We start from the raw sequence: 26,389 nt of genomic DNA on the forward strand, positions 1-26,389 counted from the left end.
CGTACAATCATGCCGTCATGATATCGCGCCTCCAAGGCCATTGCTACACCTTCGGTACAGCATCCCCAACACTTCCCATATCCATACTCAGCGCATCTCTACACGCGCCACCCTCGCACACCATAACACCCTCAGTCCCCTTATCCATGCTCTTTACAAGCGCGTTCCGCTGACTTAGCCACTCACCCTTACCCTTTCCCACTCTACTAACAGTACCAAGACCAGCCGGCCGCTCCCGATACCGCTGCAGCCACTCATCGACCCTTTGACCTTCACCCGTGATAACGCTATGCCTGATACCGAGCTTACCAACAACGACCGCATCCATCATACTCGGGAAAAGGAAGGGGTGTTGCATAATCTCCGCTTCGAAAGCAGACGCCGTATCCCGTGCTTTCTTGGTATACTCCTCGTCTTCTAGCAGCGCACCCAGACGGTCTAGGTTCTGCGCTGAAACGCCGTTTGTGCCTGGTTCAGCGTTATCCATGCCGTCTTTCAGCCGCATGATGAGGTCTTGCTGGTTTTCGGGTGTGGAGAAGAATCCGAGATGTTGTTTGTCCCAGAACAGCTTTAGCTGTGTTTGTTGGAGGTCGTCTGCCCATTGGAGGTAGCTGTCGTTGAAGGTGGCTTCGTAGAGGGAGATCAGGCCGGAGATCAGGTAGGCGTAGTCGTCGGCGAAACCGGGGGCGTCGCCGCGACCTTCGCGGTAGACGCGGATGAGGGTCTTGGTGGAGGGGTCGTAGAGCTCTTTTTGCAGGAAGGCGGCGGCTTTTTCGGCGGCGGCTAGGTACTGTTTTGAGCGGGTGGGATCTTGTGATGAGAGGGCGGCGGATGTTCGTGCGAGGGCGCCGATGGCGAGACCGTTCCAGGATACTACGATCTTGTCATCTAGACCTGGCCTTGGTCGCTCCTTGTTGCGGTGCTCGAGTAGTTTTTGTCGGCCCTCGGTCAGTATCTTGTTGACCTCGTCTTCTGATAGGCCAAACTGTTTCGAGAGATCTGCTGGTGTTGCGGTGATGGCTAGTACGTTCTGGTTGATCAGCTCGTCATGCGCATCGTGTTCGGGCTCGACATTGCCCTCATCCTTGACATTGTAGTATCTTGCAAGAATCTCTGCGTCTCGGTCGCCTAGTATATCCTGAAACTCCTTCAGTGTCCATACGTAGAAGGCACCCTCTCGCTTCTCCTTGTCGTTTGGCCGGTATAACGAGTCAGCATCCTCTGAGGAGAAGAAGCCTCCACTCTCAGCGTGCATCGGTGGGCTGGTAAGATACGTCGCGATGTCGTGGACCGCTGATAAATGTTCAGGGTTCTTCGTCATGAGATAGGCGTCTAGGTATACGGGCAGGAGTTGCGTCTGGTCGTACAGCATCTTCTCAAAATGCGGTAGGCTCCAATCCTTCGTGACAGAGTATCGCGCAAAGCCGTTTCCGATCTGATCGTGTATGCCACCCTTGTTCATCGCATCTAGTGTCGCCAGTACCATGTCTTTCGCATGTGTGCAGTCCTTTGCTCCGAGCACCTCCCTGACCGCGTTTGGATATTCTGATAGCTTGAGGAGGAATTGGAGGTTCGAAGGCGTGGGGAACTTGGGTGCGCTGCCAAAGCCTGCGTGCTTCGCATCGTATCGCTTCTTGAAATGCTGTCATGGATTAGTAAACGGTCTTTAGCAAAGCCCCCCATACACACCTCAAATGCTTCATCCAGAAGATCTAGGTCAAGACCTTCGTGAGCTGCGCCATCTTTCCTGCTGATGTTTCCGTCCTCCGCAAAGTCTCGCAGTTGCGCTGTGATCTCCTTCGCCGAGTCCAGACACCTCTGTCGCTGATCCCTCCACACATCGCGAATCTTCTTGAGTATGCCAACAAAGCCAACGTGCTCTCCCATCGCCATCGTGGACCCTGGACCGGGCCAATACGTCCCGCCGAATATCGGTTCCAGATCTGGTGTGATGAAGGCGTTCAGCGGCCACCCTCCTGAGCCTGTTGTTGCCTGAACATAGTTCATGTATATGCGATCAACATCCGGGCGCTCTTCGCGATCGATCTTTATGGGTATGAAGTTCTCGTTCAGCAGCTTCGCGACCTCTTCATTCTCGAACGACTCGCGCTCCATGACGTGACACCAATGACATGCAGCATAGCCTATGCTGATGAAGATCAGCCTGTTCGACTTCTTCGCCAGCTCAATTGCCTCTGGTCCCCACATCTGCCATGCGACCGGGTTGTTCATGTGGCCCCGAACATAGGGGCTGCGGCTCTCATTCAGGCGGTTCTTGAGCTTCAAGTCGTCGCCTGCGGTGGCGGATCCAGCGGAAGAACTATGCGCGTCCATTCTCAGGATAGATGTACGGAAGTCGCGCTGTTGCGCTCGCGATGTGGAAGGTGGGGTCGCAGTAGCTGGAGCTGGTATACGGCGGGGTGGCGCGGTCGCGATGGGGGTGCGGGCAGATCGACAGGAGCCTCGAAAATTGAATCTCACGGGAGGCATACAGCAAAAAAAGAGTTCTGGTGAAATCTGGTGGCGCGCGGCTCCGAGGCTACTGAACGTTATCAATCATGCGAAGTAGCTCCGCGCCCCTGCCGAATTGCCCCGCATCCCGCCAACGACGTAATCTCTAGAACCCTGAGTGGCTGGGGATCGGCGCAGAGATTCGGTTCTCTGCAATCTGCATCCCTTCTGACCTGCATCGATTTCGCAGGGTGGTACACGGGTACATCGCGCCAACGTAAACTACAGTGTCATGACGTGCGTTGTACGCCATTTCCAGAAGCTTCCATCTGCTCGGCTTTGGTAGCGAAGCTCTTTGCGGAAAGCTTATCAACGACGCGCGATAGACAAAGATTATCTGTTATAGACAACTTCGTAGCCTGATATGGCCACATCTGGAGAGATAACAAGGGAACAGCAACGTCGGCTCACGCATGTTATGTCTGTTCTGGGACGCGATGTCGCACAGGATTGTGACTTGATTGCAAAGAACAAAGAGAGAAAGGGTTAAGATGATGTCTTTGGGGTTCGCCCGTGGTACAAATGCTGAATCTGCGCCTGAAGTAAGTAGGCTGTTGTGTTCAAGAAGATCTTATCACGACCGAGGTGGGTCGATCCTTCCTGCGTAACGAACTCGAGAGTGGTTTGTAGTGCCCAGCTGTGAAATTACCTGGTGAGAAGTAGTTGCGATCCGTAACGCGGTCTAAGATGCCGCATCTGCCTTAATACTGGTTACAAACGTGAGTAGTTCGTGCAAGGAGGCAGTCGAGTACGAAAGGTATATCGGAATTGACTGAAGCCTCTTCTATCGCCTAACTTGGTTTGAGATGGACGAAGGTGCAACGGACGCAAGCGTCTCGACTTCGGTGCTGCAAATTCTCACTGACACGCTGTTGACAGTTATGCCATCCGAAAACAGAAGTGACTCTTAGTACTGCCAAGCAATGACCTTCACCACTACTATGCATAGTCACCCACTTGTAACCACCTGAGCAATGGCCAGCAGGATCCGACTGCCATTGATGGCATCGCCTATGTTACAAATGCACTCGTCTTCTCGCAAGGAGAGTGATAGTGGCTTCTCAGGTGCGCTCGGCTTGTCTCTCACCTTGTGGTAGTCGCTCCTGCCTCACCGTAACTACTCTCGCCTAATCCGGTACTGATAAACAATCAACAGCTTCCCTCCTCCCTCCCCTCCACGACGACTTGACTCAACCACCCCACACTCCTTCATCTGTCGCTCCCTCGATTTCCTCCTTGCGCAGCTTGCCTGACGGGATACACTCTCTTTACATCTCGTGCAAAAACACTCACTTCTTTATCTCGGTCGCACCAGTCGCCCATCGGCAACTCACAGCTCCCAGGAAGCTAGCAACTAGGTAGGCACTGTACTCTTCATTCTGGACTATGTCTAACATGGCAAGCAGTCTTTCTATCCTGTCCTTACGGTGATCTGGGTTCGACACTACTCAAGACTACTACGTACCCGAGCGCTTCCAGTCACTCCAAGATGCATCACTTCATTCTTGTCGCTTCAGCTCTGGCCGCTGGTGTCCTCTCTCATCCGCACATCCATGCAAGGCAGCCGGGAGTTGTCTATGAGACCAAGATGATCATACAGACGGTCGTCGTCACGGTTACTCGAGGCTACACTCCACCGACATCCACCTCTTTGGCCCTATCTGCTACCGTTATCGATAGTCCCAAGGACACTCCAACCCCGGAGCCGAAGCCCCAGCCTGCCCCTAAGCCTGAGCCCTCGACTTCCAAGGTTCCTGATGCTCCCGCCATGTCACAAGCGCCCATGCCCAGCGACAACCCTGCGCCCAAGCCTGCCGATCCAGTTCAAAAGCATCCATCGGGCGAAGACCAGGCCTACCTCTCTTCTGGACCCGACTATCAAGCTGCAATACTGTTCCATCACAACGCCGTTCGTGCGAATCACGATGCAGCTCCACTGAGCTGGGACTCCGCCTGCGAGGCAAATGCGCGTATTGCTGCTAGCAGGTGCGACTTCGAGCACTTCACCCCACAGGGCGCCGGCCAAGGTCAAAATTTGTTTGTTGTCTCTGGCGACGCATTCAACGTTACGGCGGGCATATCGGAGACCTGGTACCATGGCGAGCTTCCCCATATGACACCTTGGTTTGGCAAGAGTGACCTGCCTCATGAGGTCTTCGAGAAGGTCGGTCATCTCACACAGATGGTGTGGAAGGACACCACCAAAGTCGGATGCGTCTCTCTTGACTGTGGTGGGGCCATGACTGTCAACGGCATAGGTTCGGCCATGAACAAGTACACAGTCTGCAATTACGCTCCGTCGGGTAACTACAAAGGGCGGTATGCAGCGCAAGTCGCCCCTCCTATCCCATCTGCCAACATTATCGGCTGGGCAGACTAGTCGTCACTTCAGCTGATCCGTCCTGTCTTTTCGATCTTCCCGATGATATGGGCTATCAGCGCTTATAGTTATACGGATATCGCTCGGCAGATCAGGAGCATGAGACGCATGAGGCAGGCCTTCGCTCGCTGTTTCCTTTCTGGCATGGTTACTAGTCTTCACCTAGCGTTCACTACTTCCATCAGCCAAGTGCCAAAAATCTCAGCGAATGCATATCGCCGTACATTACGATGTATGACCAATCTCAAAATGATTCCAGATGCAGCTCATCTCGATACAACGTCCATGTTCGTGCCTCAAAGTGCTCGTGATGCGTGGAGCTGAACGTTGCTTGCTTGTGACAAATGTGTTTGTCCTTCGCTTCAATATTACACAACGTTGATACAAAGATCTCGCAGTCGTGATAGAAGTGGCAGCGCCGAAGCTGCGGGCGAGCGGACCCTTTCGACAGGCGCTGATGACGTCGTGGGCGAACCTCGGCCGCTAGCGACGCGTCCCCTGTGCACGACGCGTCGTACTTGCCAACCTCTTCCATTCATTATGGCATGCTTGCTATGCTACAACATGCGATATCGAGGAATGTTTCCTTGCTGCCTTTGTTCTCGAAGCCCAGAACCGAAATGTTACCAGGGAAATATCCCCCGCGCGCGCGCAGTAGCAGCAAGTGACTGCGTCGCTACGCCCCGCAGTCGGTCTTTCCATTCGCGATGCGGTATCAATACCGAGTAAGGTTTACGCATTCTACACCCAGCCGCATTCGCAATTTCGTCACGTCGCCTATCCGATCTCTAGAAACAAAGCCGGCCTATGTGCGGCCTTGCCTGTTTGTTCCGCATCTTATTAATGCCCTCGGCCAGCACATCGAGCCAGTGCTTCCCTTCGATCACTACGAAGTGCGTGGTTCAAAGAGGCTGCATGAAATCATGTTTTGATACTAGGTATTTGTTCTACATCCCATGTCACCACATCTGTGACGATGCCTTCACTGCTCGTGCTGAGCTGGCACGGGTACCGCATTTCTCGAGCTCACGTTGACTCGGCAGCCCTGGTATCCTGTCACGGCTCGAGAGTTTGTGTGCTGCTGAACGTCATAACTCCGCGAAAGACTTTCACTACTAAGTGAAGGCTGTGTGCATGGACCTCAATTGATTCTGCCTACGAATACCAAGAACTCCTGCCTTCAACTTTACCCACCCACCTAGGCACTACCAGCGACGAACTACGCTGAGAATCCTCAACTGCTTCCGAATATGGCCTGCGCACCTGACTTCGCGAGTCTTCCCAACGAACTGAAGATAAGCATCTTCTCTTACATCAGATTGAAAAAGGAGCAGGCAGCTGTTTGTCTTGTGAGCCGCGATTGCAAAAAGATCATGGCACCCCAAATGTGGTTTTGGCTCGACCTAACACCCACGACGATGTCGACTGCGAAGACAATGGCCCTTTTAGATCCCGACAACGGTATACTTCACCACGTCCGTGGAATTTTGGTTTACCACGGCCCACGCGAGTCACTCCGACGTCACTCTCAGGAGTTCGAGTCTGCGATCCAACTCATCATAACTGCATTACCGAGAGACACTCTACTTTCTTTCTGCACGTACATGAATTTTGATCCCGGGTTTTTGCTCAACCTACTCCGCCATCAGAGGGCACTTGATCGTCTCGAGATACCGACGAGATTATCAGTCAAGAACCCATTGATCGATCTCCAAGTCTCTGCGCATGCATCCTGGGCTTCCGCTGCGCTGCGCGAATTGAGGACGCTACAGGTCCACGTTGGCTCCGTGGATTGCGCTCACGAGAACTGCGCATACTTGCTAAGGAACTCTCCTAAGCTTCGTCAGCTCAGCATCATGCCTGAAGAACCTCTAGGGCTTACTGGGAGTTACACAGAGACTTCTCTCAGTAGTTCGAAGGGTTGTGACGCTTTTGGTGGACCATTTGCAGACGGTGTTGTTGTGCAGTCACTGCAGCTAACACACTTGCAATTACGAATACTCGATTTGAAGCTGCCTCGACCCGAAACTATACTCGCATACATCAATTTCTCTGGACTTCGATCGCTTTCAATCGACGACTGTGGTCACGTGGGGCCATTTCTTACAGCGCTTGCGGCTCAGTTTTCTCAAAACTGTAATCTAATCGGGTTGGAGATTGTATTGCGAGGCTTCGAGATCACCCCAGATGAAGACGTTCGGCTGATTGAAGATGTGCTGATGTCCTGTTCGAGTCTTCAACGCCTCTGGATAGGCACAGGACAGGCCAGAACGGTGAATACCCGGTACATCGTTCGACATGGTAGCACATTACGAGAGCTCGGTCTGAGCTTTAATCCGGAAGGTTCGACATACTATTCTGCACACGATCTGTCTCTTATATTATCATCCGCTCCGTATCTAGAGCAGCTGGCTGTACACATATCTCCAATCGAAATGGGCAGCTCACAATCTCTCGGCACAGATTTCACGCTCACAATACCGAGCTCTTATGATGTGCCTAATGCTTTGGAAGCATTCTTGGTAGGTCCTCGAGCCCAGGATCCGTATCAAACAATTTGTTGACCAGCGACAGGATTGCATTGCGCGCCATCCAACACTCCGAAATTTGCGCATGATTTCGCTACCGAATATCGACTACGGCCTTTCACCAAACCCTACTTTCGAGAATCCAGTTAGCATAAAAGACGAACTCGTGCCTAGCGCAGCTATGACCATGCAGTCGCTTGCTACAGCCATCGTCGGTTTCCTCGACAAGCTTGGCTCGGGTATAACATTGTTCGGGTTTTCCGCCGAGTACTTACCCAAAGCCCGACCAAAGAAAGATACCAACGGTCATCTATGGCCCCGGTATTTCTATACCCGCGGTCGTACAATCGATGCAATGGGCGCAGCGAGAGTCGCGGCTGTTCCTCTGCCGGCTGCGGGTCTGCCGGAATGCTCGGTGTTTAGTCGATCTTATGTGAAATAGTTGGGCTTCGAAGCAGTCTGTCTGAGACTATGAAGAGTGAATTGGATTAGCAGATAGTACTTGAGATATTATAGTTGTATGAATGATTTGAGTATGCGTTACGCCTGATGTTCTTTACGGATGCCTCGCTTGCAGGTTGGGCATGTTTGAGATGTCACCTTCGTCTTAGACACTTATGTTCATTATTTGTAGTTTATAGCCAGGGCAAGGCTTCTCGCATACTCGCAATAGTCAAGAGATAGATAAGAAGGCGGCACGCGGCTGTTAATCTAGCAAAGCAAGAAGGGCAAGAAGTACGAGGGTGCGATGCCTAAGTAACTAAGATCCTGCGCGTTCAAGACAATAATACGATTAGGTACCTATAGGTGGAAGGCTGGTGTCTAGTGTATTGATAATGGAAACCAAAGTTGTAAACGCCTTCAACCCACTGAGAGAAGTACCAGGCGTCTCCTCGTAGTCTGACATGTCGAAAACAATATGTCCTGGCGAGACAGACTCTCAATCTTGCATAACTCGGGCGTCTACATCTTCCCTAGCGCCAGTGTTTAAGACTCGGCTGCGCATATGAAGTCTCAAAACCATTGGCGTTCTCCGGGATTAGCAGCCCCAACGAACGTCTGCCAGTATAGTTAGTATAGTTCATCGGTCGTATAAGGACATCAGCTTACGGTTTGCAAACAGCTTGAACGAATCTGCGTTGTTCAGCGCCTTCCTGGAAGACAGCTTAACGGAAGGCCAGTAGTCATAAGCCCAGTCCCTGGTACCAGGGCTATACACCTCTGAAGAATGCGTCATCTCGTGCAGAAGTACAGTGCCCTGATCCTTGGCTGAACATTGCCCTTTCGCTACTGCCGGCAGGTCCCAGTAATCAGCGCAGAACGTGATGCCGAGACCAAGCCGGGCGTAGTATGCAAGATTACCGTTACAATTGCCGATACGGTCATGACAGTAGAGATTCAAGCTTGCACTAGGATTAGCGCATTCTTGCGCTATTGCGGTGTATCGGGCAGAAACCGCATCTTTCGTAGCTTGTGTTCGCGAGTGGAAGAAGGTTTCGAGATGGCGGTGGCCGGCTCGAGCTGCAGCTGCAGCTCCCAATGCTAGCTTTTGACAATTCTTTTGTGCCTCGGCGATTTGATCATTCATGAAAGCTATGAAGCCTGCGTCAGCGTTTGTGCGAGTCTGTGATGGAAAGGAGTACGTACGTCGGCAAAAGTAGGGATCGGCCCAACGTTCGGCTACTGGCTTGTGAGTAGCCGCTTCGGTACCGTTGACAGTGATGCTGAGCTTGTTGGAGGTGTATTCGAGATGGCCAACAAGCTCGGTCGAGTTGGTGTTGGCGTATTGCAGCATACCGTTCGCGAACACATCAAAGCTTCCGCCGTTGCTGAGATCGTGTAGAGAGGCAGCTTCAATCGTCAACTCTTTCTTATCTCCAGCTCCAAGAACAAGGAAGTCGTCTGTGGATAGGTTGTCGGTATCAAGGTGAACCCCGCTGATGCCTTCGAAAGGAACCTTGATAGCTGAATGTTGGTCAGTAATAGTTTGTCTTCAGTCGCGTTAGATTTGGAAGGTCTATGTAGAACTTACAACTGTTGCTAGCGAACATCGAGATGCGCTCGACGGGTAGCTTCTCATCGAAGAGAGTGGCTCTCCTGAGAAGGTTCAAAGCTATATCGCCGTTGTTCGTCACTACGACCTTGACGGCGGAGTTACCCGCGGCAGTGAGCTGAACGCCAAGCTCTGGTGTTGACGATACTTCTCTTTTTTCGAGAGGAACGATATAACAAAGATGTGGATCAGGGAAACAGTCCACTACTTGCCCATTCAATGAGTAGGAGTTATAAAGAGCGTCTAGCCGCATAGTTAGCATAGTCTATACGGTGTGGGCATATGAGCTTACCCTGTGCGAACAACACGAAAGAATCTGCATTGTCCAGCGCCGCCTCGGTCGTCTTTACTCGCTCCGTCGTGTTATGGAAGCCATATTCCAAATCGTGCGTGCCAGGATGATATATCACAGGACTGTGCGTTAACTCGTGTAGAATCACGGTGCCCCGGTCCCCGCCTTGACCTGTCGGCTTCGGGTTCACTAGCGGCATGCCATAGAAGGATTGGCAGAACGTCACGCCGAAGTCGTCCTCACTTGTATAGAATGCCACTTCACCGGGCTTACACTGGTCGGGTTCGCAAGAACAGTGGTAACCCAAGCGTGGCTTGGTGCATTCCTTTGCTATTGCGTGGAAACGGGAAGCAACCTTCGCCCTGATGTCTGACGAATCCGAGTGGAAGTAGGCCGGGAACCTGGAGTCTTCATATGCGGCTTTGGCAGCGCGCAATGCTAGTTTCACGCACTGGCCTTGTGCCGTTTGAATCTGTGCGCGCTGGAAATCTGTGAAGCCCAAGTCAGCGTTTGCGCGGATCTATGATGGTATGATGAAGGGAGGAGTACGTACCGCTGCATTGGTCCTCGATATAGCGCTCGGCTACTGGCTTGGGAGCAGCCGCTTCGGTGCCGACTGGCGCGGCATGAATGTAGATGGCCAAGAAAGCCAGGAGGAATGGAATAATAGACCACTTCATTTTCGAATGGAAAGCTGGTGGAAATGTTTGGAGAAGATTCGGAGTGAGCTGTTTAGAGTTCTACTGGTGAAAGCGAGTCGTCTTATAATATTTCCGAATCAGCATATAAATACTAGCGTAAGCAAGGGGTGGATGGGGTTTCTGGTTGAGATTTCTGTAAATCAGCTGAAGCCAAAGCCCAAACTTACTTGCTCTCATGACGGTTATCATTTGGAAATACCGACCAATCTTATCAGAAATGTATGGATTACAAGGAACGTAAATGGTTCGTCGCGCGTTAGTTGTTGCAGTACCGTGGAACGGGATTGAGGCTGGGAAGCGATCGAATCGCAATCATGGTGTTAGCATGCGACACGTTGTAGGCGTACGTATCACCCTTACGATGAATGACCAATCCGACCCAGGACCAGACCGCAGTCTGAGTTAAAGGCGCACTCTATGGCCAAGCTCGTCGCCGAAGCGACCCGCAGACTGCCCATGCGATAAGGCTGTGCCGTCTCTACCGAGCAGTTCGATGGGCCCGAGGTAGCGCAGATACGAGGATGAGGTTGAGTCGGTAGAGACCAACGTTGAGAAGTGGAGAAGGCATGGGTGGATATCTTGTTGAGCGAAGGGGCGAGGTCGGCGCTTGCCGTGGCGGGCTGATGTATCGAACAACACCTAAAGGCAACAGCGAACCACCTTCCCACTCTTACCCACCTTCTCTACCCATTACTTTGTCTGGGAACTGCCACACAGCGCCTTCCTTCGTATTTGATATTCACCTGTCTCAAGTGCCCTCTACCCCTAGTGGGGCGTATCCCCATCGTTCGCCGGCTGTACCCAACGGGAACCTCGTGAAGGAAAGAACCCCAATGCCAAAGCCTCCTGACACAGTTCTGAGGACGACCGTGAGCTTGGCCATAACGGCAACACTCTATCTCCCTCCAGACATCGGACTGGCAGCTGGAAGAAAGTACTTCGCCATCGAGCAAGGGTCTCAAGCTCGGTCGCCCTTGATCTTTTTACTCTTATCCTAAGTCTCTTTAAGCTCCTCCAGATGTCGTTCTGCACATCTGCGATGTCCCAGAGGCGACCCAGAAAAGACGAGCCAACCACACCTCCCGCATTTCATATAGCTCTTAGGCGAGAAGATAGTCTACGAAAGAGAGAATTATCGCATCTCCAAGAACCTCTGTGTAGTCTCTCTTTGGACAGCCTCCTCTTGATCCGAATCATCAGCCCCACCGACGACCACGGTACTGCGGTGATGCACCAGACCAGCAGCACTCCAGCGAACAACATCAAAGCTATCGCCATATACCGTATACCAAAGTACCATCTTAATGACCTACCCGAAGGACTAGACCGCAGTCTGAGTCAAGCGCGCACTATATTCGTTCCTCCTCTTGATCAACGAGTTAGGTCGAAAGGACTGGATGGAGAAGATCAAACGAACGAACGGTTCATCGTGGCTGCAGCGGCAACGCTCCGTCGGGTAACTATAAAGGCTAGTACAGAGCGAGAGTCGCGCCTTCTATCCCCTCCGCCAACATTGCTGGCTGGGTGGACTAGTCCTTACTTATGAGCAGCCTGGGAATTCACCTAAGAACCAAACTCCACTAAACATCCACGTTCACTACGAGGCTATCCGTGAGGCATAAAATCATGTCTTTAATCTCGTCCCCAAGCTTCTCTGTCTTTCGCGATCGAGCCTAACGGGTCTTTTTGCAAGGAAACCTTGATTGTGTACATTGGGGGAGAGATATTCGGTAACGGTGGTTTCATTCCCAAGCTCTTTCCGCCTGTGGCTTGACAGAGAGCATGTTGTGGTTGCGGTAGAATAGGAAGAAATCAGAGAGCTGTGAATAGTGCTTAATAAGTTCGAAGCAATACACAGATCTGGATGCAACAGCTCCATTAGGAGACTACATGATCTTGGTTACGATACATTTATTAGATTATAACACAATGTATGCTGCAACGCGATACATGGCATATAGAAGCGATTATCTTTGCCTGAAGACATCCAGACTGCATTGCGCAGCCTAATCAGGACTAGCGTCCATATACGCGACCCACTCGACTGGAAAGAGCAATCTGAGGTCTCCTCCGACATCCTTCTGAGTAACCTACACTCCGCAATAATCGTCGCGTCTGGCGCCTCCATTCGCTCGCAATGGCTGGCCCCGGCGTATCAGCTGCGTTCTCCGACCTCCCGACCGAGATGAAGGCGACTGTCTTTGCCTACGTCCGCCAAAAGCGTCACAGAAAGACGGTTTGTCTTGTAAGCCGCGAATGGAGAGACATAATGGGGTAAGTTCCAACTGTTCGGCAATTTATGTGAGAGGTATACTAATTTTGTGCGTCTAGGCCCATCCTCTGGGAAAATCTTCTTCTGAGGCCCGCCGCCAACTTACCAGGAGAGCTGGCTTGTTTGCTGAGCCCAGATAACAGAGTGCTAGCCCACGTGCGCTTTATCTTGATTCAAAACGACTTGAGGGGCGCCGCGGAATTCGAATCAGGTTCCGAATTTGGGGTCGCCTTCAAACTCATTCTTGGTGCGCTCACAAGGAATTGTCTTATCGGTATAAAGTTCGGCATGAGGGCCGACTTGTCTACCCTACTGAGCATCCTACAATCCCAGCAAACACTTCAAGCGCTCTACCTTCGGACCAATGTCTCCACCGGGAGCTTATCTATCGGCAAAAGCCTTGCGACACATGGATCCTGGGTTACACCCACGCTGCACAATATTCAAACGCTGCGGATAACTCTGCTCGAAAGTGACGAGAACCGGTACAAACACAGCGCCTTTCTTCTCAAAAACACACCGAGACTGAGGTCATTGTGTCTCGCATGCGAATCTGGTATCCTGCCTCTTTTCCACGACCCCTTGAGTAAGCACGACGCGTTCGGGGGGCCGTACACAAATGGAGAAACTTTCAAGACTCCGGAGCTGATGAAGCTTCGACTGAAAGGTTTGAACCTCAGAACATACCCCGCATCCATCTTTGCTTATATCGACTTCTCTCGTCTTCATGTGCTATCTATCAGCCAGTGCACGAATTTCGGGACGTTTCTTACGGCTCTAGTTGCCGCGGTTCCACACGCCGCAGTCTTGAGCACATTGGAGCTATCAGTGTATCACAAGCCAGCTCCCATGGATACACAAGCAATTGAAGCTGTGGTGAAATCTGCTTCTGCGTTACAAAAGCTCTGGTTGGACGTGGGGTCAGGTTGTGCGATCAGCGTATCCTGTCTAGCTCGACATGGAACTTCGTTGCGCCATCTTGCTTTGGTAGCTTCATCACAATCAGGACCACCACCATTCTACTCCAGCTCTGAACTTGGTAAGATACTTAACCAGGTGCCAAATCTGGAGGATCTAGCGATCAATTTCCCTCCGATTAGCCTGGGTTCTGTCCGGTTTCTAGCCGCCAAGTTCAAACTACCCGCGCAAGATGAAGCAGATCCTGATTTTGATGAAGTTTCTTTATTCTCCGAATCCTTGGTATGCACGCGCCTCATGAGAAGAGATTACTGCTGACGTAAAACAAAGGAATGTATCGCAAAACATCGGAGTCTAAGGACATTGCGAATCTCGACAACCCCTCTTATCAATTGCGAAACAGTGTCGAACCCAAACTTCTCGGAACGTATCGGACTTCCAGAGGAGTATGTGTATACATCGCAGGCAATGATGCAAAAGTTTGCCACAGAGGTCTTTCGTTACTTCGCCAAGCATGGGTCCAAGATCAACACCATACTCTTGGCACCGGACTATATGGCAGGAGTCAAGAGGCCTACACGCGATGAAAATGGGCATATGTGGCCACGGTACTTCTATAGATGTGGCTGGACTCGGAGTACAAATGGCGAAGACTACGTTGTAGCTGTTCCGGCAGAAGCGATTGACCTTCAGTATTTCGATCGACCCATCTGGTGAGCGGCCAGGGAGAGACGTCGTTGGCACACGGTCACGGGGATAAAAGATGTGAAGAAAGCTCGGAATGCTGTCAAAGCACTATCGATGCTAGCAGAGGAACTGCTGTACGGAAGCGATGGAAGATTGGCATAAACTTGATAGCTAAGCTGAATTGACTGCATACATCGAGCAAAAGGCTCCTCAAACCACTGTTCCATCAAACCAAATCCATATTCTCAAGCCCCTCCACGAGCATACATTGCCTCTCCTGCTCTTCAAAGTTGTCCAAATGCTCGTATGTAGTCGCCACGCTCTCATCTGCCACGCCCAGCACTTCCCGCTCCTCCGCTTTCATCTCACTGCCATACGCCAAACCAAGCATCTCCTGCTCCTCAACCTTCATCTCACTGCCATCTGCTAGACTCAGCACTTCGTGTTCCTCCACTTTCATCTCACCGTCACACACCAAACCCAGCACTTCCCGCTCCTCCACTTCCATTCCGTTCTTACGCGCCAACTTCCTCATCTCCTTCTCAGTTCTCCTGATCTCCCTCTCTGCTTTATCTTTTATCCTCCTCGCCCTCGCCTTCTCCTTCCTCTCCTTCCTCCTCTGATTGATAGCCTGCCTGGCCTGAACCCTCAGGTCACGGCTCAACTCCCTTCGCGGCAAAATCTTTACATCCTTGAATGCAGCACCTAGCCAACCACCCACGAAGTCTTCTCCCGCACCTCCCGTGACGAGTTTTCCGTCCAATCTCACCGGCGGAAAACTAACGCTCCGATCGAGTAACTCCGCAGGGTATTCAGCCAAAGCAAGCTTCTTGAACCGCTGCGAAGCGCCGCGCACGCGTTGATGAGGCTCTATCTTGGAGAGAGGAGGCAACCAGTGAAACTCCACTTCCACGCTCTTCTCCGCTAGTTGTTTGGTAAGATCGGGTATGTCGTCAACAAGCCATCTATCCCTCACCAAACCGAATGGATGACCCATCCTCATACTCTTCAAAACGCGTTGCACATCTGAGAAGACGAGCACACGATCGATGTGCTCGGTTATCGTGGGAGATGCGGCGACGCGGAGCGCTTCGCCGATGGATAGTAGGATGGCCTCGTTTGCGTTGGTGTAGTGTGCGACGGTGACTTGGGCGGTCCAGGCAGAAGTTGTAGGTGAGTTGTAGCCGATTGCGACAGCGCAGGGTTCGTTGCGCAGGTCGCCGCTCACGGTGCTGTTGATCCAGAGGACGAGGGTGCGATCGGGAGGCTGGGTGGAGGTTGTGCGCGCAAAGGCTGTGGCTTGGGCTTTGGACTTGATGTGGATTGATGTCGCGTAAGTATATTTGTCAGCGCATCGAGGCTTTGAGGTGAAGTGATCGAGGAGGGTGGTGTCGGAGTTGGTTACGGGAGCTGGGGATGTCATTTCAGTGTCCATGGCGCGGAAGTGCTGCAAGATGTTGCTTTACTGAGTACCAACGGTGGTGACTGACGGCAGAGTCTTTGCGGAGGTTACGAAGATGGTATGTCGGAAGCTCCGCGAAGGCAGTTACCACTCAAGCAGGCTAGTGAGAGAAGCGGAAGGCGCCACTCACACTCGACGGAATGTCTGGACCCTGGTTTACAATCTTACTGTGGGTCTACGGTACTCCAAGTAGAACTTATACGTCACCAGCAGCCAACACCAGAGCATTTACCTTCTATATGAGTCGCCCGAGCCGTGAGTGGCTGGGCAGATAGCTAATTGTGGATCTCCACGGAAATATGGATGACAAAAGACCTGGGTGATACCCTTCAATAAACCAAGCACACGCGAGTCAAGGGCAAATATCGTTGTGTTCTCGCTGATCTCGTGATGATCCGATCACGATAACGTTGCGTGGTACTTTGGGTGTCAAGAGGAAGTGTAGTATACATTGTGCCAAACGCCCACCTCGCGCATATTCGATGAAACTGCTAAGCTCGATTGGTATACAGTGACCTTGCATTAAGCAATCCGGTTCACGGTGGGTGTAGGCAATTCCAGCAACACTGCAACACTGCATCTTGCATACCGCTAGCAAATACTTGAACTCTGATTCTATATAACAGCGTGCACAGATCCATGTACACCACATTTATCATTCTGCCATGCACATTTAAAGTTTGTAGTAGCTTACATCACAATGCTGCACAACCTCCCGTCGCCTTCGCGCTTTGCGACACAGGGCCACCACAGTGAGCATAACAGCACACCATCATTGTCCTATTTGCTGCTTTCTTTCTCATTCGCGTTTTTGTTACAACTACACACTTGGATCAGCCCACAAGTAAAGAACAGTCAAGAAGTCCTCATGTATATATATATATCTGCTATATTTGTCCCCAGAGTGTGTCTGCATAAACACTACAGCACAAGAGCCTTTAATAGACACTTCTATACTATATCTACCACTTACAAGTCAAAGACATCCTCAGGTATCTCCAATACATCATAGCACACATCAGCAGGACTGAAGCCCAACACAACCCCAACCACATCCCCAACTAACCCCCCAACCCACCCCCCAACCATGTGTCAAATGGTCCTAGAAATCTGTCCCCTCTGCAAGTTCTGCGGCCCACTGCACAAGCCCTACATGAAGATACGACACTCCCTCGAGCCGTGCTCCAACGCAGCAACGGCAGGCCCCTGCAGCAACCCGCCTAATGTAGACCGGCAGGGCGAAGACGTATGCCGACGCTGCATCAACCTGGCTAATGAGGAGAGGAAGCAAGATGACAAGAAGAAGAAGGATGACGATAAGAAAAAGGACAAGGATAAGAGGGCGCAAGATAAGGTGGACAAGGCGGCGAGGATGAAGGCCTGGGCTAAGAGCAATAAGGCGGAGAAAGATGCTATTAAGCGCTCTGGTGGGTACTGAGGCGTGAGGACTGTGTACATGCGGATATCTGGACATCGTGCGCGTATGGGATTAGTTGTTATTCATGGTATATATTCATTTAGCGATGTTATGGGCAGGGCGAACACGGGTGGTTGTCAGAACTGTTGTATAATAAATTAGTAATGAGACATAGATGTTGAGCGATTGTAGTACCTTCCACATTATACCAGGTCAGGGGAGCAGGGTCAACCTTCAACGTCAAATAGCACAAACACCGAAACACCAAATGTGAGTCTTCATAATCTTCATTGCATGTCATAGCACGTATGCCTTCAGGCCCTGTCCTGTATACCACACCCCCTAATATTCCCAGCTTTTGACTCCCGCTTCCCATCGCTACCGTGGAGAGATACAAATACAAAGCGGTGCAAATCAGATAAGATCCCGCCCCAGAAAACGCAAGAGAGTCGTGCCCATAGGGCTTTGGGTGGATGAAAAGACACAAAAGACGCTCGCCGTGCTGGAAGCTATGCACAAGACTGCAGAGATGGACGGAAAGGAAATGCTAATAAAGCGCAACGCCTTCGAGGCTGAGGTATGAGTTTGGATTGGCAGGTCCTCCCGCCCACTAAGCGGCAGGCTGGGCACCAAACTCAGCGCCGCCGCGACCTCTGGGTGCGCCACGGCCGCGGTAGCCGAAGCCCCGACCGCGTCCACGTCCACGGCCACGGCCCCGACCACCCCGGTAGCCGTCAACGCTGCCCTGGCCAAAGGTCTCCATGTTCTTCTGGCGCTCCTGGCTCCTGAACTCTTGACCACGGGTAGCAGCCTCTTCTCTGTCCTTCAGCTCGCTCGAGATGTTGTCGAAGAAGGAACTCTTGTCGTACATGGATCCACCAGGGATGACGACTTCTTCCTTCTCCGTGGAAGCCTCGCCAGCAGGGACTGCTGGGGCATCGCCCATCGGCGATCCAGACGCGATGGCTTCCTTGACCAAGTCCTGCTTGTTGAACTTTGCGTTGGACGACTCAAAGTCAAAGTCGGTTGTGGGCACTTCCATCTTGGGGTGTTGGGGATGAGCACCACCTCGTCCTCCTCTTCCGCCCCGACCACGGAACTCTCCTGTTCCTCGTTGACGAGGCTGGTGCTGGCGGCTTTGCTGTTCACGCATGCCCTGCACCTGCTGTGCCAAGTTGTTCATCGGGTCCGAGACAGGCGGTTGACCCTGCGGTTGACCTGGTGCCTGACCCTTGTTCTGGAGGTTGAGCTTGGCCATGGCCTCAGCGACAGCAGCGGTTGCTAGTTGAGTAGCGTTTTGTTGCTGGGCAGCGGTGGGCATTTGCGCAGGAGCGGCAGAGGGGCCGGCACCTTGTTGTGCTTGAGGCGCCGCCTTCGTCGCCCTTGGGCTTGGAATTGGTACAGCGGGAATGATCCGACCACCCTTGGGTCCGCTAGGCGCACCCTTCGCGGGTGGTTGGCCGTTCTGGGGGTGGGGTGGTGCCAGCGCAGCCGATACATCTGGCTTTGAGTCGACCGGTGGCGGGGGAGCCTGCTTGCCTGCTGCAGCCGGTGATGCCTTCGCGCCGTTCTTGGGTTGTGGCTTGGATGATGCACCGTCTGCCTCTGCTACCTTCGGTTGCTGGACCTGACCCGGCTTCTCATCCTTGCCTGCTTGAGGACCCTGAGGACCCCGTGGGCCTTGTGGAGGTTGGTTCTGGTTGAGGCCGGGAGGGCCAATGGGCATGTTAGGCGAGAAGGGACCAGGTGGCTGCTGGAAGCCGTGACCTGGAGGGAACCAGCCAGGAGGTGCTCCGAATGGAGGCGGCGGCATGCCAAACGCGCCTGGTGGACCTCCAGGGAAAGGACCTGGGCCACCGGGACCACCAGGGAAACCACCTGGAGGACCGAATCTGTTTCCATATGCACCAGGGCCGCCAGGACCACCGAACGGAGGGTATCCGCCAGGCGGGAATTGACCTGGTTGAGGAAAGTTTGGCGGTGGTTGTTGACGACCGGCGAGATCTTGTGGACTGCCCTCTTGCCGCGACTGGGGCTGTTGTACCTGTGGCGCATGCGTCGCGTCAGCTTTGGCTTCGTGAAGTATGTAGCAGAAGCAGGTTGGGTATAGGATCTCAGAAGGAAGGCAACGGAAGATATCCACACGGTTTTGCGCTCTCGGTGGTTTAAATGATTTACATCCGAAAATTTTACATCATCGAAAAAGAAAAGAAAGGGTGGTTGTGTAGACTTACTCCGATGATGGCTGGATCCTGCGGCATGGCAGGCTGAGCCTTCTCCTTGACCGGCTCTTCGATGCGCAGATCCTTCACATCGCTGCCTCGGAAGACAATTTGCTCGTACACGACGTCTGACGGCGGGTATTCGTCTTTGCCGCCCTTGCGGCCCTCTGTGCCGAAAGAGCGCACATTGTCTAATGAGACTGTGGACGCTTCTGAGTTGATCTCGACGAGGGTTCCGACATAGCTGGGGACTGTTAGTCGCGTCGCGCAATGCATTCACGCGATGGAGGACTCACCGGATGTCACTCTTGGAGATGAGAGAAATGCGAGATCTACGCGTCCGACGTCAGCTGGAGCTCCAGCTCGAATTGGAGAGCTGCGACTAACCCGATGAACTCGGACATGGCTGCGTAACGTGGGTATCAAAACGGGTATCGAAGGAATTGAAGCTCAATGAACAAGAAAAGAAGGCGGGAAAGTGGTTGGGAAGGGTGCAAGTGGTTGGTGGAGGAGTGAGGGGTGAGAGAAGGTTGGAGAGCTCCGTGGTCGTGGGCTGAAGCTGCAGAAACTTGGCGCACGTTTAGCGAGGCGTAGTCTGGAAGCTTGGAGCCTCGCTCATCCACCTGGCACCTCGGGCTGCCTTTACCCCACACGTACCACCGTTGCAGTCTTCGTCGGGTTGCAACTGCACCCATGCTTTGTCACCCATGAGATGTTGACTTTAGACCCTTGAGGTCGTGAATTGTATCACCTTTCCAATCTTCACTTTCTCCCAGGGCCCCACGTTGCCCAACCCCTCGCTATGAGCGTTACCGACGACGGGCTCAACGACATCTATGAGGCTCTGGATCGCTACAACTGGGACGATGACATCGAGTTTCAGGCCGGTCTGCACGCCATCATCGGCAGCAACAGCACGCCAGAACAGACGACCGAGCTAGCATTACGGGCGCGGTGTTTCTACTATGCGAGGTACGATTAATACTCGAAACAGGCTCATGCTTCAAGAGAGTCAATTACTAACACCCCACAGAAAATACAACAAAAACATCGACTTCAACGCCTACAAAGCCTACCGCAGCGCCCGCAACCGCCCCCCACCCACACCACCAACGCCCCATAACGTCCTCGCCTCCTCCGTCGTAGACGAGATGCTCCCCGCCGGCACCACACCCAACGCATCCACAACAAGTCTACCCATAACCACCGACCTGCCCCCAAGCAGCGACCTCCCTCCAAGCAGCTCGCCAAGCGGCATCATGCCCCCACCCACAACCACAGCCGAACCACCCGCACCCTACCCCACATCCTTCGCCCACATTGTCGAGCTAATTACAAGCGGAAAGCCCGTACCTGGTATCAAAGAGATCCCGCCGACGGTACTAGAAGGCCAAGGCACGGAAGCTAGTAAGCCGAAGAGGAAGAAGCCGTGGGAGAAGGATGGGGCGTGACGTCCCCCCTCCTATCAAATATAGATCCCAGTATCGGGTGACAAGTCAAGAGTATGGCGCCGTCGTTGTCAAAAGGGAGATGGAGACATTCCATGTATGCCCTCACCGCTTGCTTGGTTATCGGATGGTAGTTCGACATGATCAAGTTTCGCAACCGCTCTGGGCAAGTATCTGGACACTTGCCCAGAGCGGTTGCGAAACTTCATCATGTCAACCCAATCTGCCCATTCAATATCTTATACAGAACTACCATTCGATGACCAAGCAAGCTGTTTGTACATTCGAATCGCCAATCCGATATAGGTTTCGTACAGGAGAAGGCATACATGGAATGGTTCTAGGGAAGCGTGTAGCGCTGTAGCTACCGATGACAGCAAGAATGTTTCCCCTTTGCCTCCATGTATGTCCGTACCGCTTGCGTGATCATCAGATGGTATCGGTGGAGTAGGTATTGTATGTCGTATACATACAATACCTACTGCACCGATACCATCTGATGGCCCAGCAAGCGGTGTGTAAATTCGAATCGCCAATCCGATATAGGCTCGTGCAGGAGAAGGCATACATGGAATGGTTCTAGAATGCGTTTGGCGCTGTAGCTACCGATAACAGCGACAAAGTTCCCCCTTGCCCTGGAATGTACATACAAACATCAAGTACTAAGTAGAGAGTGTGGCTTCGTCGTTACAAAGGCAGGTAGATAGATTCTGTATATGCGTCTTCCCTTTGTGGCTTATGCTGTCCAATTCGCCAATATACAAAGCTAAGTATAGCGAGGACTTGGATAGCAAAAGACACAAAGGGAAGAGGCACATATAGAATGGTTGTAGCTACTAAGAATCAAGAAATGATACACATGCAGACATGGTTTCAGGCGGGCTTTGGAGTACATGTGATCAAGATACAACGATACTATGCATATAATCCAAGAACGACCTACACGCTATGCTACCTACATCCAAGATTTTCCCCTTCCGTATATCCATCCCCACCCTTCCCCACTCTCACCCAAATTCCATTCCCAATCCCAAGAGTAAGAATACCAAACAGCAAACTGGGGTATATAGCAGATCCAACCTCCCAACCTTACCCAACCCTAACCTTCCCATCCAATATACGCCCAATATACACAAACATTAAATGAGAACATCAACATCAACCCACCCTATAATTTTACCCGCTTGAAAAGAAAAGTGACTGTTCCTCCTCTTCTTACAAAACAGCCTCAAGAATGCGGTCTTTGAGACTCTTGACCTCCTCTTCCCTCTCCCATAACCGTCGTTGCATGTCTAGGAATTTGGCTTTCCATGCCGCGGGCGTCATTTGACTTGCCCCAGCACCCTCTCGATCTAATGCGGCTTCGCCATCTCCTCTTCGTTCTCCACTCGCGTCTTCGCTGTTCTCGTTGCGTATTTCCAGGCCTTTGGCAACCCACTCCCCAGTCAACCCACCAAAGTTCACAGCGAAGAAAACGTCAAAGGTCTCTTTTATACGACTACCGCCTGAGTTACCAGGGTGAGACCTTAGGTTATCTCCGGCGGCATCCCCATCGTCTTCATCGTCGTCGATGGGACTTTCATAGCCATCACCTCCAATGCGGAAGCGTATGCATTCGACGCGACGGACGCCGCCTGTGGGGCCGCCGATGCCGATGCCGACTGCGCTTGTGAGACCCAGACAACTGCTGATGGCTATGCCGAGGGCTTGGTCGGACATGACTTTAGCTGGGGAGGAAGGTAGTCCCGATGATGGTTTTGAGTAGAGTGGTTGGAGGATAGCAGTAGCCAGGGTTTTTGCTTCGTTGCCTCTTAAGCGCTTCCGACGCCCGGTCAGCGGGGCGCGGATTAGTTCGGCGGCTAAGGCGCGGTTGAGTGTTTCGAGAGGGATTGAAGGGAGAGACTGGGAGGTGGTGGAAAGGTCTGGCGAGGTTTGCGAGCGGATTGGGGGAGGTGGTCGATGCTGGGCGGGTGTTTCAGATGGCGTGAGCGCGCCGTGGTAGGTCTGATGTGTTGGCCTGTTGTCTTGTTTTTGGTACATGCTTTGTTGCTCGTATCCATGTGCGGGCGACACCTGTGTTGAGGCGGCGCTTATTGGGGAAGGTCCTAAGCCCGTGCCTGGGGAGTCGTTTTGTTCTCCGTTGACGAGTACTGTTGGTGTGACTAATCGCACTACTGGGTTGCCGACATTTGGAGGGACCTGGAGACTCAGTCGCTGCTTCTGGGGCGCCCCACCCATGAGCTGGCCTTCCATCTTGGAAGGCGATATGGCAGATGCTGGTGTTGGCGGAAAGCGGAAGGAGTTCTCGGGTGCTGGAGGGTCAGAGTGCGCCCGCTCAACTATCGGTGTCAGATTGCCTGGGGTACGATCGATGGGCGGTCCTTCTTTGGTTTTCGGATTGGCCGGAAACGTGTTGTACGGTCCATCTCGAAATGATCGATTGCTCGGTGGCCGGCCACGAAGCTTGCCGGTAGACGAGGTGTTGTTGGTCGACCATGCCGACGATACAGCGGGGCCGTGACGCCGGCGAGAGCGTGATCTCGCACTGGAAGGCGTGACAGCAGACTGGGGCTCATCGAAGAAGGGGTATGCGGATTGTGGTGTTACCGCGGAAAGTGGATGAGGGGTTTGAGGCGTGTCGTGAGGATTTAGTCGCCATCGTATGTGTTGCCCAGACATTGGCGAATCGGTATATGGTGTCAGGCTTTGGCCTAAACGACTTGGTGCTGAAGCTGCTGTTAAAGCCGAAGAGGGTGTCACGGTTGAGACTGCAGTCCACGCTTCTTGAGGCGTGAGGAAGCCTCCGTGCATGTTGTGAGGATGGGCGCTAGTGGGGTACGCTGATTGGGGCTGCAGCACGTTGCCAAACGGTATTGACGTATCCAACTGCGGGCGCTTACGAGCCGGTGTGCCTTCGTCAAAGTCGATGTCGTCCTCTCCGTCATCAGCTTTCCGCCGCCCGCGCTTCGGTTTGAACTTGGGATCGAGAGCGCGAATAGCCAGATCTTCCTCCAGGGGTACGCCATCCCGCCCGTCAGCCGGAAAGGGGTTGTGAGGAGGAGGTATTTGCAGGAAGTAGGGGTGCTGCTTGCCCAGCAGATACTCGAAGAAGGCGTCGATGTGCATGGCGCGCATCCATCGCTGTGATGATTAGCAAAGGTCGGAATGATGTATGAAATGACAAGTGATTGGGGGCCAGGTCGGAATGCGCGACCCCTCTGACCTGCAGAGGCCACATCTTTGACCAAGTCGTGAGGAACAGTACATCTCAGATATCTCACATAGTGAGTGGCTCGGTTCGCACACTGCGCCGGATACCAAGTAGGTGGTTCGGGATCACAATGAGGCGTTTGAGGCTGAAGTCGACTGCGCCGCACGACCCGGATGACATGCATGAGACGTTGTTGGAGCCCACTGGGCCAGAACTCGGAAAATGTGTAGGAAATGACTCGGCGATTGCCGGATATAAGACGTGTGAATGAATGTGAGGCTCTTACCTTTAGTCTGACTGAGTACTGCTGCACCTTCTGCGTGCTCTGTCCCTCGTCCGTGTTCGGCGGCTTGACGCCCAGATCCAGCGCCAGCTGTGTCCATGTCTTGATTTCTTTGGCGTCCAGCTTGCGTATCAGCTCGAAGAGCGTCCATGTGTTGAATGCGTTGCCGTCGCTCTTGGGCGGCGTCCGGAACAGCTTGACTAGTTCGCTCGTGTCGATGGTGGTGGGGAAGTTGGGGTTGCAGTAGAGGATGAAGGTCGCGTAGGCGTCGTCGATGGTGTCGTCGGCTACATTGCGCGAGGGCGTGTCGCGGTCGGCGGGCTCGTAGTGGGCAGATGGCTGGCGCGGCTGGCTGGTGGGCGATATGGCAGCGAAGCGCGGCGAGGCATGCGCAGACGCCGGGGGAGTCTGCGAGCTGCGCATGTCGGCGTAGAAGCCGTGGGCGAGGTTGTGGGCATTGTCTGGCTGAAGTAGGTGACTGGACTGGGGAATGGGCGTGTGCACATTGCGGCTGGCACCTGTGCTCTGCTCCAGTCCCGGATCAATCGCTGCTACACCACCGCCGCCTGGATGCCGGAAGGGCGAGTAGGCCGGCCCGCTGCCAGGCCCCGCGTGTTCGTAGTGCTGGTGGGCGTTGGCTGTCAGGTGCAGGCTGTGCTCCGTCTCTCCCTCGTCGCCAAAGTCGACCTGCATGGTTCTCCACAGTGTAACGCGCTCTGCTGCTTCCTCGGCCCGTCAGCATGCCATGAGGGCGTCGAGATGATTCGCGGCCGCGCTAATGCCAATAGCAGGCCATGGATATAGAGCCAGTCCCGAGGTTTGCTTCTTCTGGCCCCAAGGGGAGTCCTCAGCAGCGCCTGCTGTCGCAGCGGAGCCGGCGAGTGCAGCGCGAAGAGGTCCAACGATAGGATGCGATGCGCCCAGCGCCGTCGCTCGGTCAGGGCAGTCGCGAGCAGGCGATTACGTCGTTTGCCGTGGCAGCGCGCTATGGAGTCGCGTCGTCGAGGGTCCAGCGGGTGGTAATTTGCGGTCGTTCAGGTGCTATGGCGGGTCGTGCCTGCCTGCTTCGGGGCATTTTGGTCAGTTATGCCAGCTGAGCGGTACCCCAGCATCGTCCGTCTATTCTTAGATCAGCCGACGCACCACTGCTCACCACACCCATGTCGCTGCACCATCCGAACCCCTACCACCGCTGCTCTGCACCCTGACTGGCTGCCTATTTGCGCTCTACACTGAATATGCGACAATGCCTATCGAGTGGCAATCATCCCAAGCCCTTTTGGTCGTACCTGCCACTGTAACTGGTGTGCCCCGGCCGAACCTCGCTCTTGGATTATTGCCACTACACCGACTACGACCTTTCTGGGGCGAATACTCGTGTCGCGCCGCGTCGAGTCCAAGACAGCATCATGGTGCGAACAAGAGCAAGGTAGGGCAGATACCCAGCTATGCAGTGTTGTCGTTAGCGCACCACACGCTAGAAACCACCTGAGGGTAGCAAAGCCCTCCCCAGTCTTTCGAATGTCTGTCCTCAGAAGCAGTCAGATTTAACACAGTTCTCAATGGTCTCCATCAAGCTGAGTCTTTCTATTCACTAAACACAGTTCTAGGATGCTTATCATCTCGTCAAGAAACCATGAGAAGGTCACAATCCCCTCTGAAGTGTCTACTCCGGCCGAATTCTCCAAGCCTACTTCCGAACTCCGTCACCGTATTCAGCCACTCTGTATCTCTAACGATGTTCAATACCCTGCATGCGTCGTCATCGAATGTGGCGCATACCTCTTGGGTCGAGTGATGCAGTCAGATATTCTTCGGTTCAGTGAATTGAAGGCAGCAAGCAGGTCTGTGAAACCAGGACTATGACCGTTTTAGCAGTGACTCCTGCGCACCACGCACTACGCATCGACACCGCTGACCACGCTTATTTGTGTTCATCCAGTCCCATTATCAACTTCCACCCACACGAGATAGTCTCGACTCAACTCCACGCAGCTTCCGCCA

General features: G+C 53.1%; 8 protein-coding genes across 8 annotated transcripts; 3 read left to right on the forward strand and 5 right to left on the reverse strand.

Annotated features, from left to right (window-relative positions):
• Nucleotides 1-43: 43 nt before the first annotated feature.
• Nucleotides 44-2,334, reverse strand: J4E84_008390 (uncharacterized protein; the record flags this gene model as incomplete). Its single annotated transcript, XM_049390964.1, has 2 exons — nucleotides 44-1,642; nucleotides 1,690-2,334. The coding sequence occupies 2 exons, from the start codon at nucleotides 2,332-2,334 to the stop codon at nucleotides 44-46; spliced, it is 2,244 nt and encodes a 747-aa protein (XP_049241306.1).
• Nucleotides 2,335-4,000: 1,666 nt separating this feature from the next.
• J4E84_008391 (uncharacterized protein) lies at nucleotides 4,001-4,891 on the forward strand (the record flags this gene model as incomplete). Its single annotated transcript, XM_049390965.1, has 1 exon — nucleotides 4,001-4,891. One exon carries the CDS (start codon nucleotides 4,001-4,003, stop codon nucleotides 4,889-4,891), a length of 891 nt encoding a protein of 296 aa, XP_049241307.1.
• Nucleotides 4,892-8,500: 3,609 nt separating this feature from the next.
• J4E84_008392 (uncharacterized protein) lies at nucleotides 8,501-10,444 on the reverse strand (the record flags this gene model as incomplete). Its single annotated transcript, XM_049390966.1, has 4 exons — nucleotides 8,501-9,384; nucleotides 9,452-9,715; nucleotides 9,765-10,253; nucleotides 10,318-10,444. The coding sequence occupies 4 exons, from the start codon at nucleotides 10,442-10,444 to the stop codon at nucleotides 8,501-8,503; spliced, it is 1,764 nt and encodes a 587-aa protein (XP_049241308.1).
• Nucleotides 10,445-14,568: 4,124 nt separating this feature from the next.
• On the reverse strand, nucleotides 14,569-15,777 carry J4E84_008393 (uncharacterized protein; the record flags this gene model as incomplete). The annotated part of the gene is made up of 1 exon (XM_049390967.1): nucleotides 14,569-15,777. One exon carries the CDS (start codon nucleotides 15,775-15,777, stop codon nucleotides 14,569-14,571), a length of 1,209 nt encoding a protein of 402 aa, XP_049241309.1.
• Nucleotides 15,778-16,891: 1,114 nt separating this feature from the next.
• Nucleotides 16,892-17,242, forward strand: J4E84_008394 (uncharacterized protein; the record flags this gene model as incomplete). The annotated part of the gene is made up of 2 exons (XM_049390968.1): nucleotides 16,892-16,895; nucleotides 17,034-17,242. The coding sequence occupies 2 exons, from the start codon at nucleotides 16,892-16,894 to the stop codon at nucleotides 17,240-17,242; spliced, it is 213 nt and encodes a 70-aa protein (XP_049241310.1).
• A 589-nt stretch (nucleotides 17,243-17,831) lies between these two features.
• Nucleotides 17,832-19,847, reverse strand: J4E84_008395 (uncharacterized protein; the record flags this gene model as incomplete). The annotated part of the gene is made up of 4 exons (XM_049390969.1): nucleotides 17,832-19,265; nucleotides 19,456-19,687; nucleotides 19,740-19,775; nucleotides 19,831-19,847. 4 exons carry the CDS (start codon nucleotides 19,845-19,847, stop codon nucleotides 17,832-17,834), a joined length of 1,719 nt encoding a protein of 572 aa, XP_049241311.1.
• A 398-nt stretch (nucleotides 19,848-20,245) lies between these two features.
• J4E84_008396 (uncharacterized protein) lies at nucleotides 20,246-20,894 on the forward strand (the record flags this gene model as incomplete). Its single annotated transcript, XM_049390970.1, has 2 exons — nucleotides 20,246-20,415; nucleotides 20,477-20,894. The coding sequence occupies 2 exons, from the start codon at nucleotides 20,246-20,248 to the stop codon at nucleotides 20,892-20,894; spliced, it is 588 nt and encodes a 195-aa protein (XP_049241312.1).
• A 1,212-nt stretch (nucleotides 20,895-22,106) lies between these two features.
• On the reverse strand, nucleotides 22,107-25,078 carry J4E84_008397 (uncharacterized protein; the record flags this gene model as incomplete). The annotated part of the gene is made up of 2 exons (XM_049390971.1): nucleotides 22,107-24,032; nucleotides 24,389-25,078. 2 exons carry the CDS (start codon nucleotides 25,076-25,078, stop codon nucleotides 22,107-22,109), a joined length of 2,616 nt encoding a protein of 871 aa, XP_049241313.1.
• Between the last annotated feature and the right edge of the window lie 1,311 nt (nucleotides 25,079-26,389).

This window comes from Alternaria hordeiaustralica (assembly GCF_023758085.1).
Source record: "Alternaria hordeiaustralica strain BMP 2776 chromosome Unknown scaffold_21, whole genome shotgun sequence".
In the NCBI taxonomy this organism is placed as follows: domain Eukaryota; kingdom Fungi; phylum Ascomycota; class Dothideomycetes; order Pleosporales; family Pleosporaceae; genus Alternaria; species Alternaria hordeiaustralica.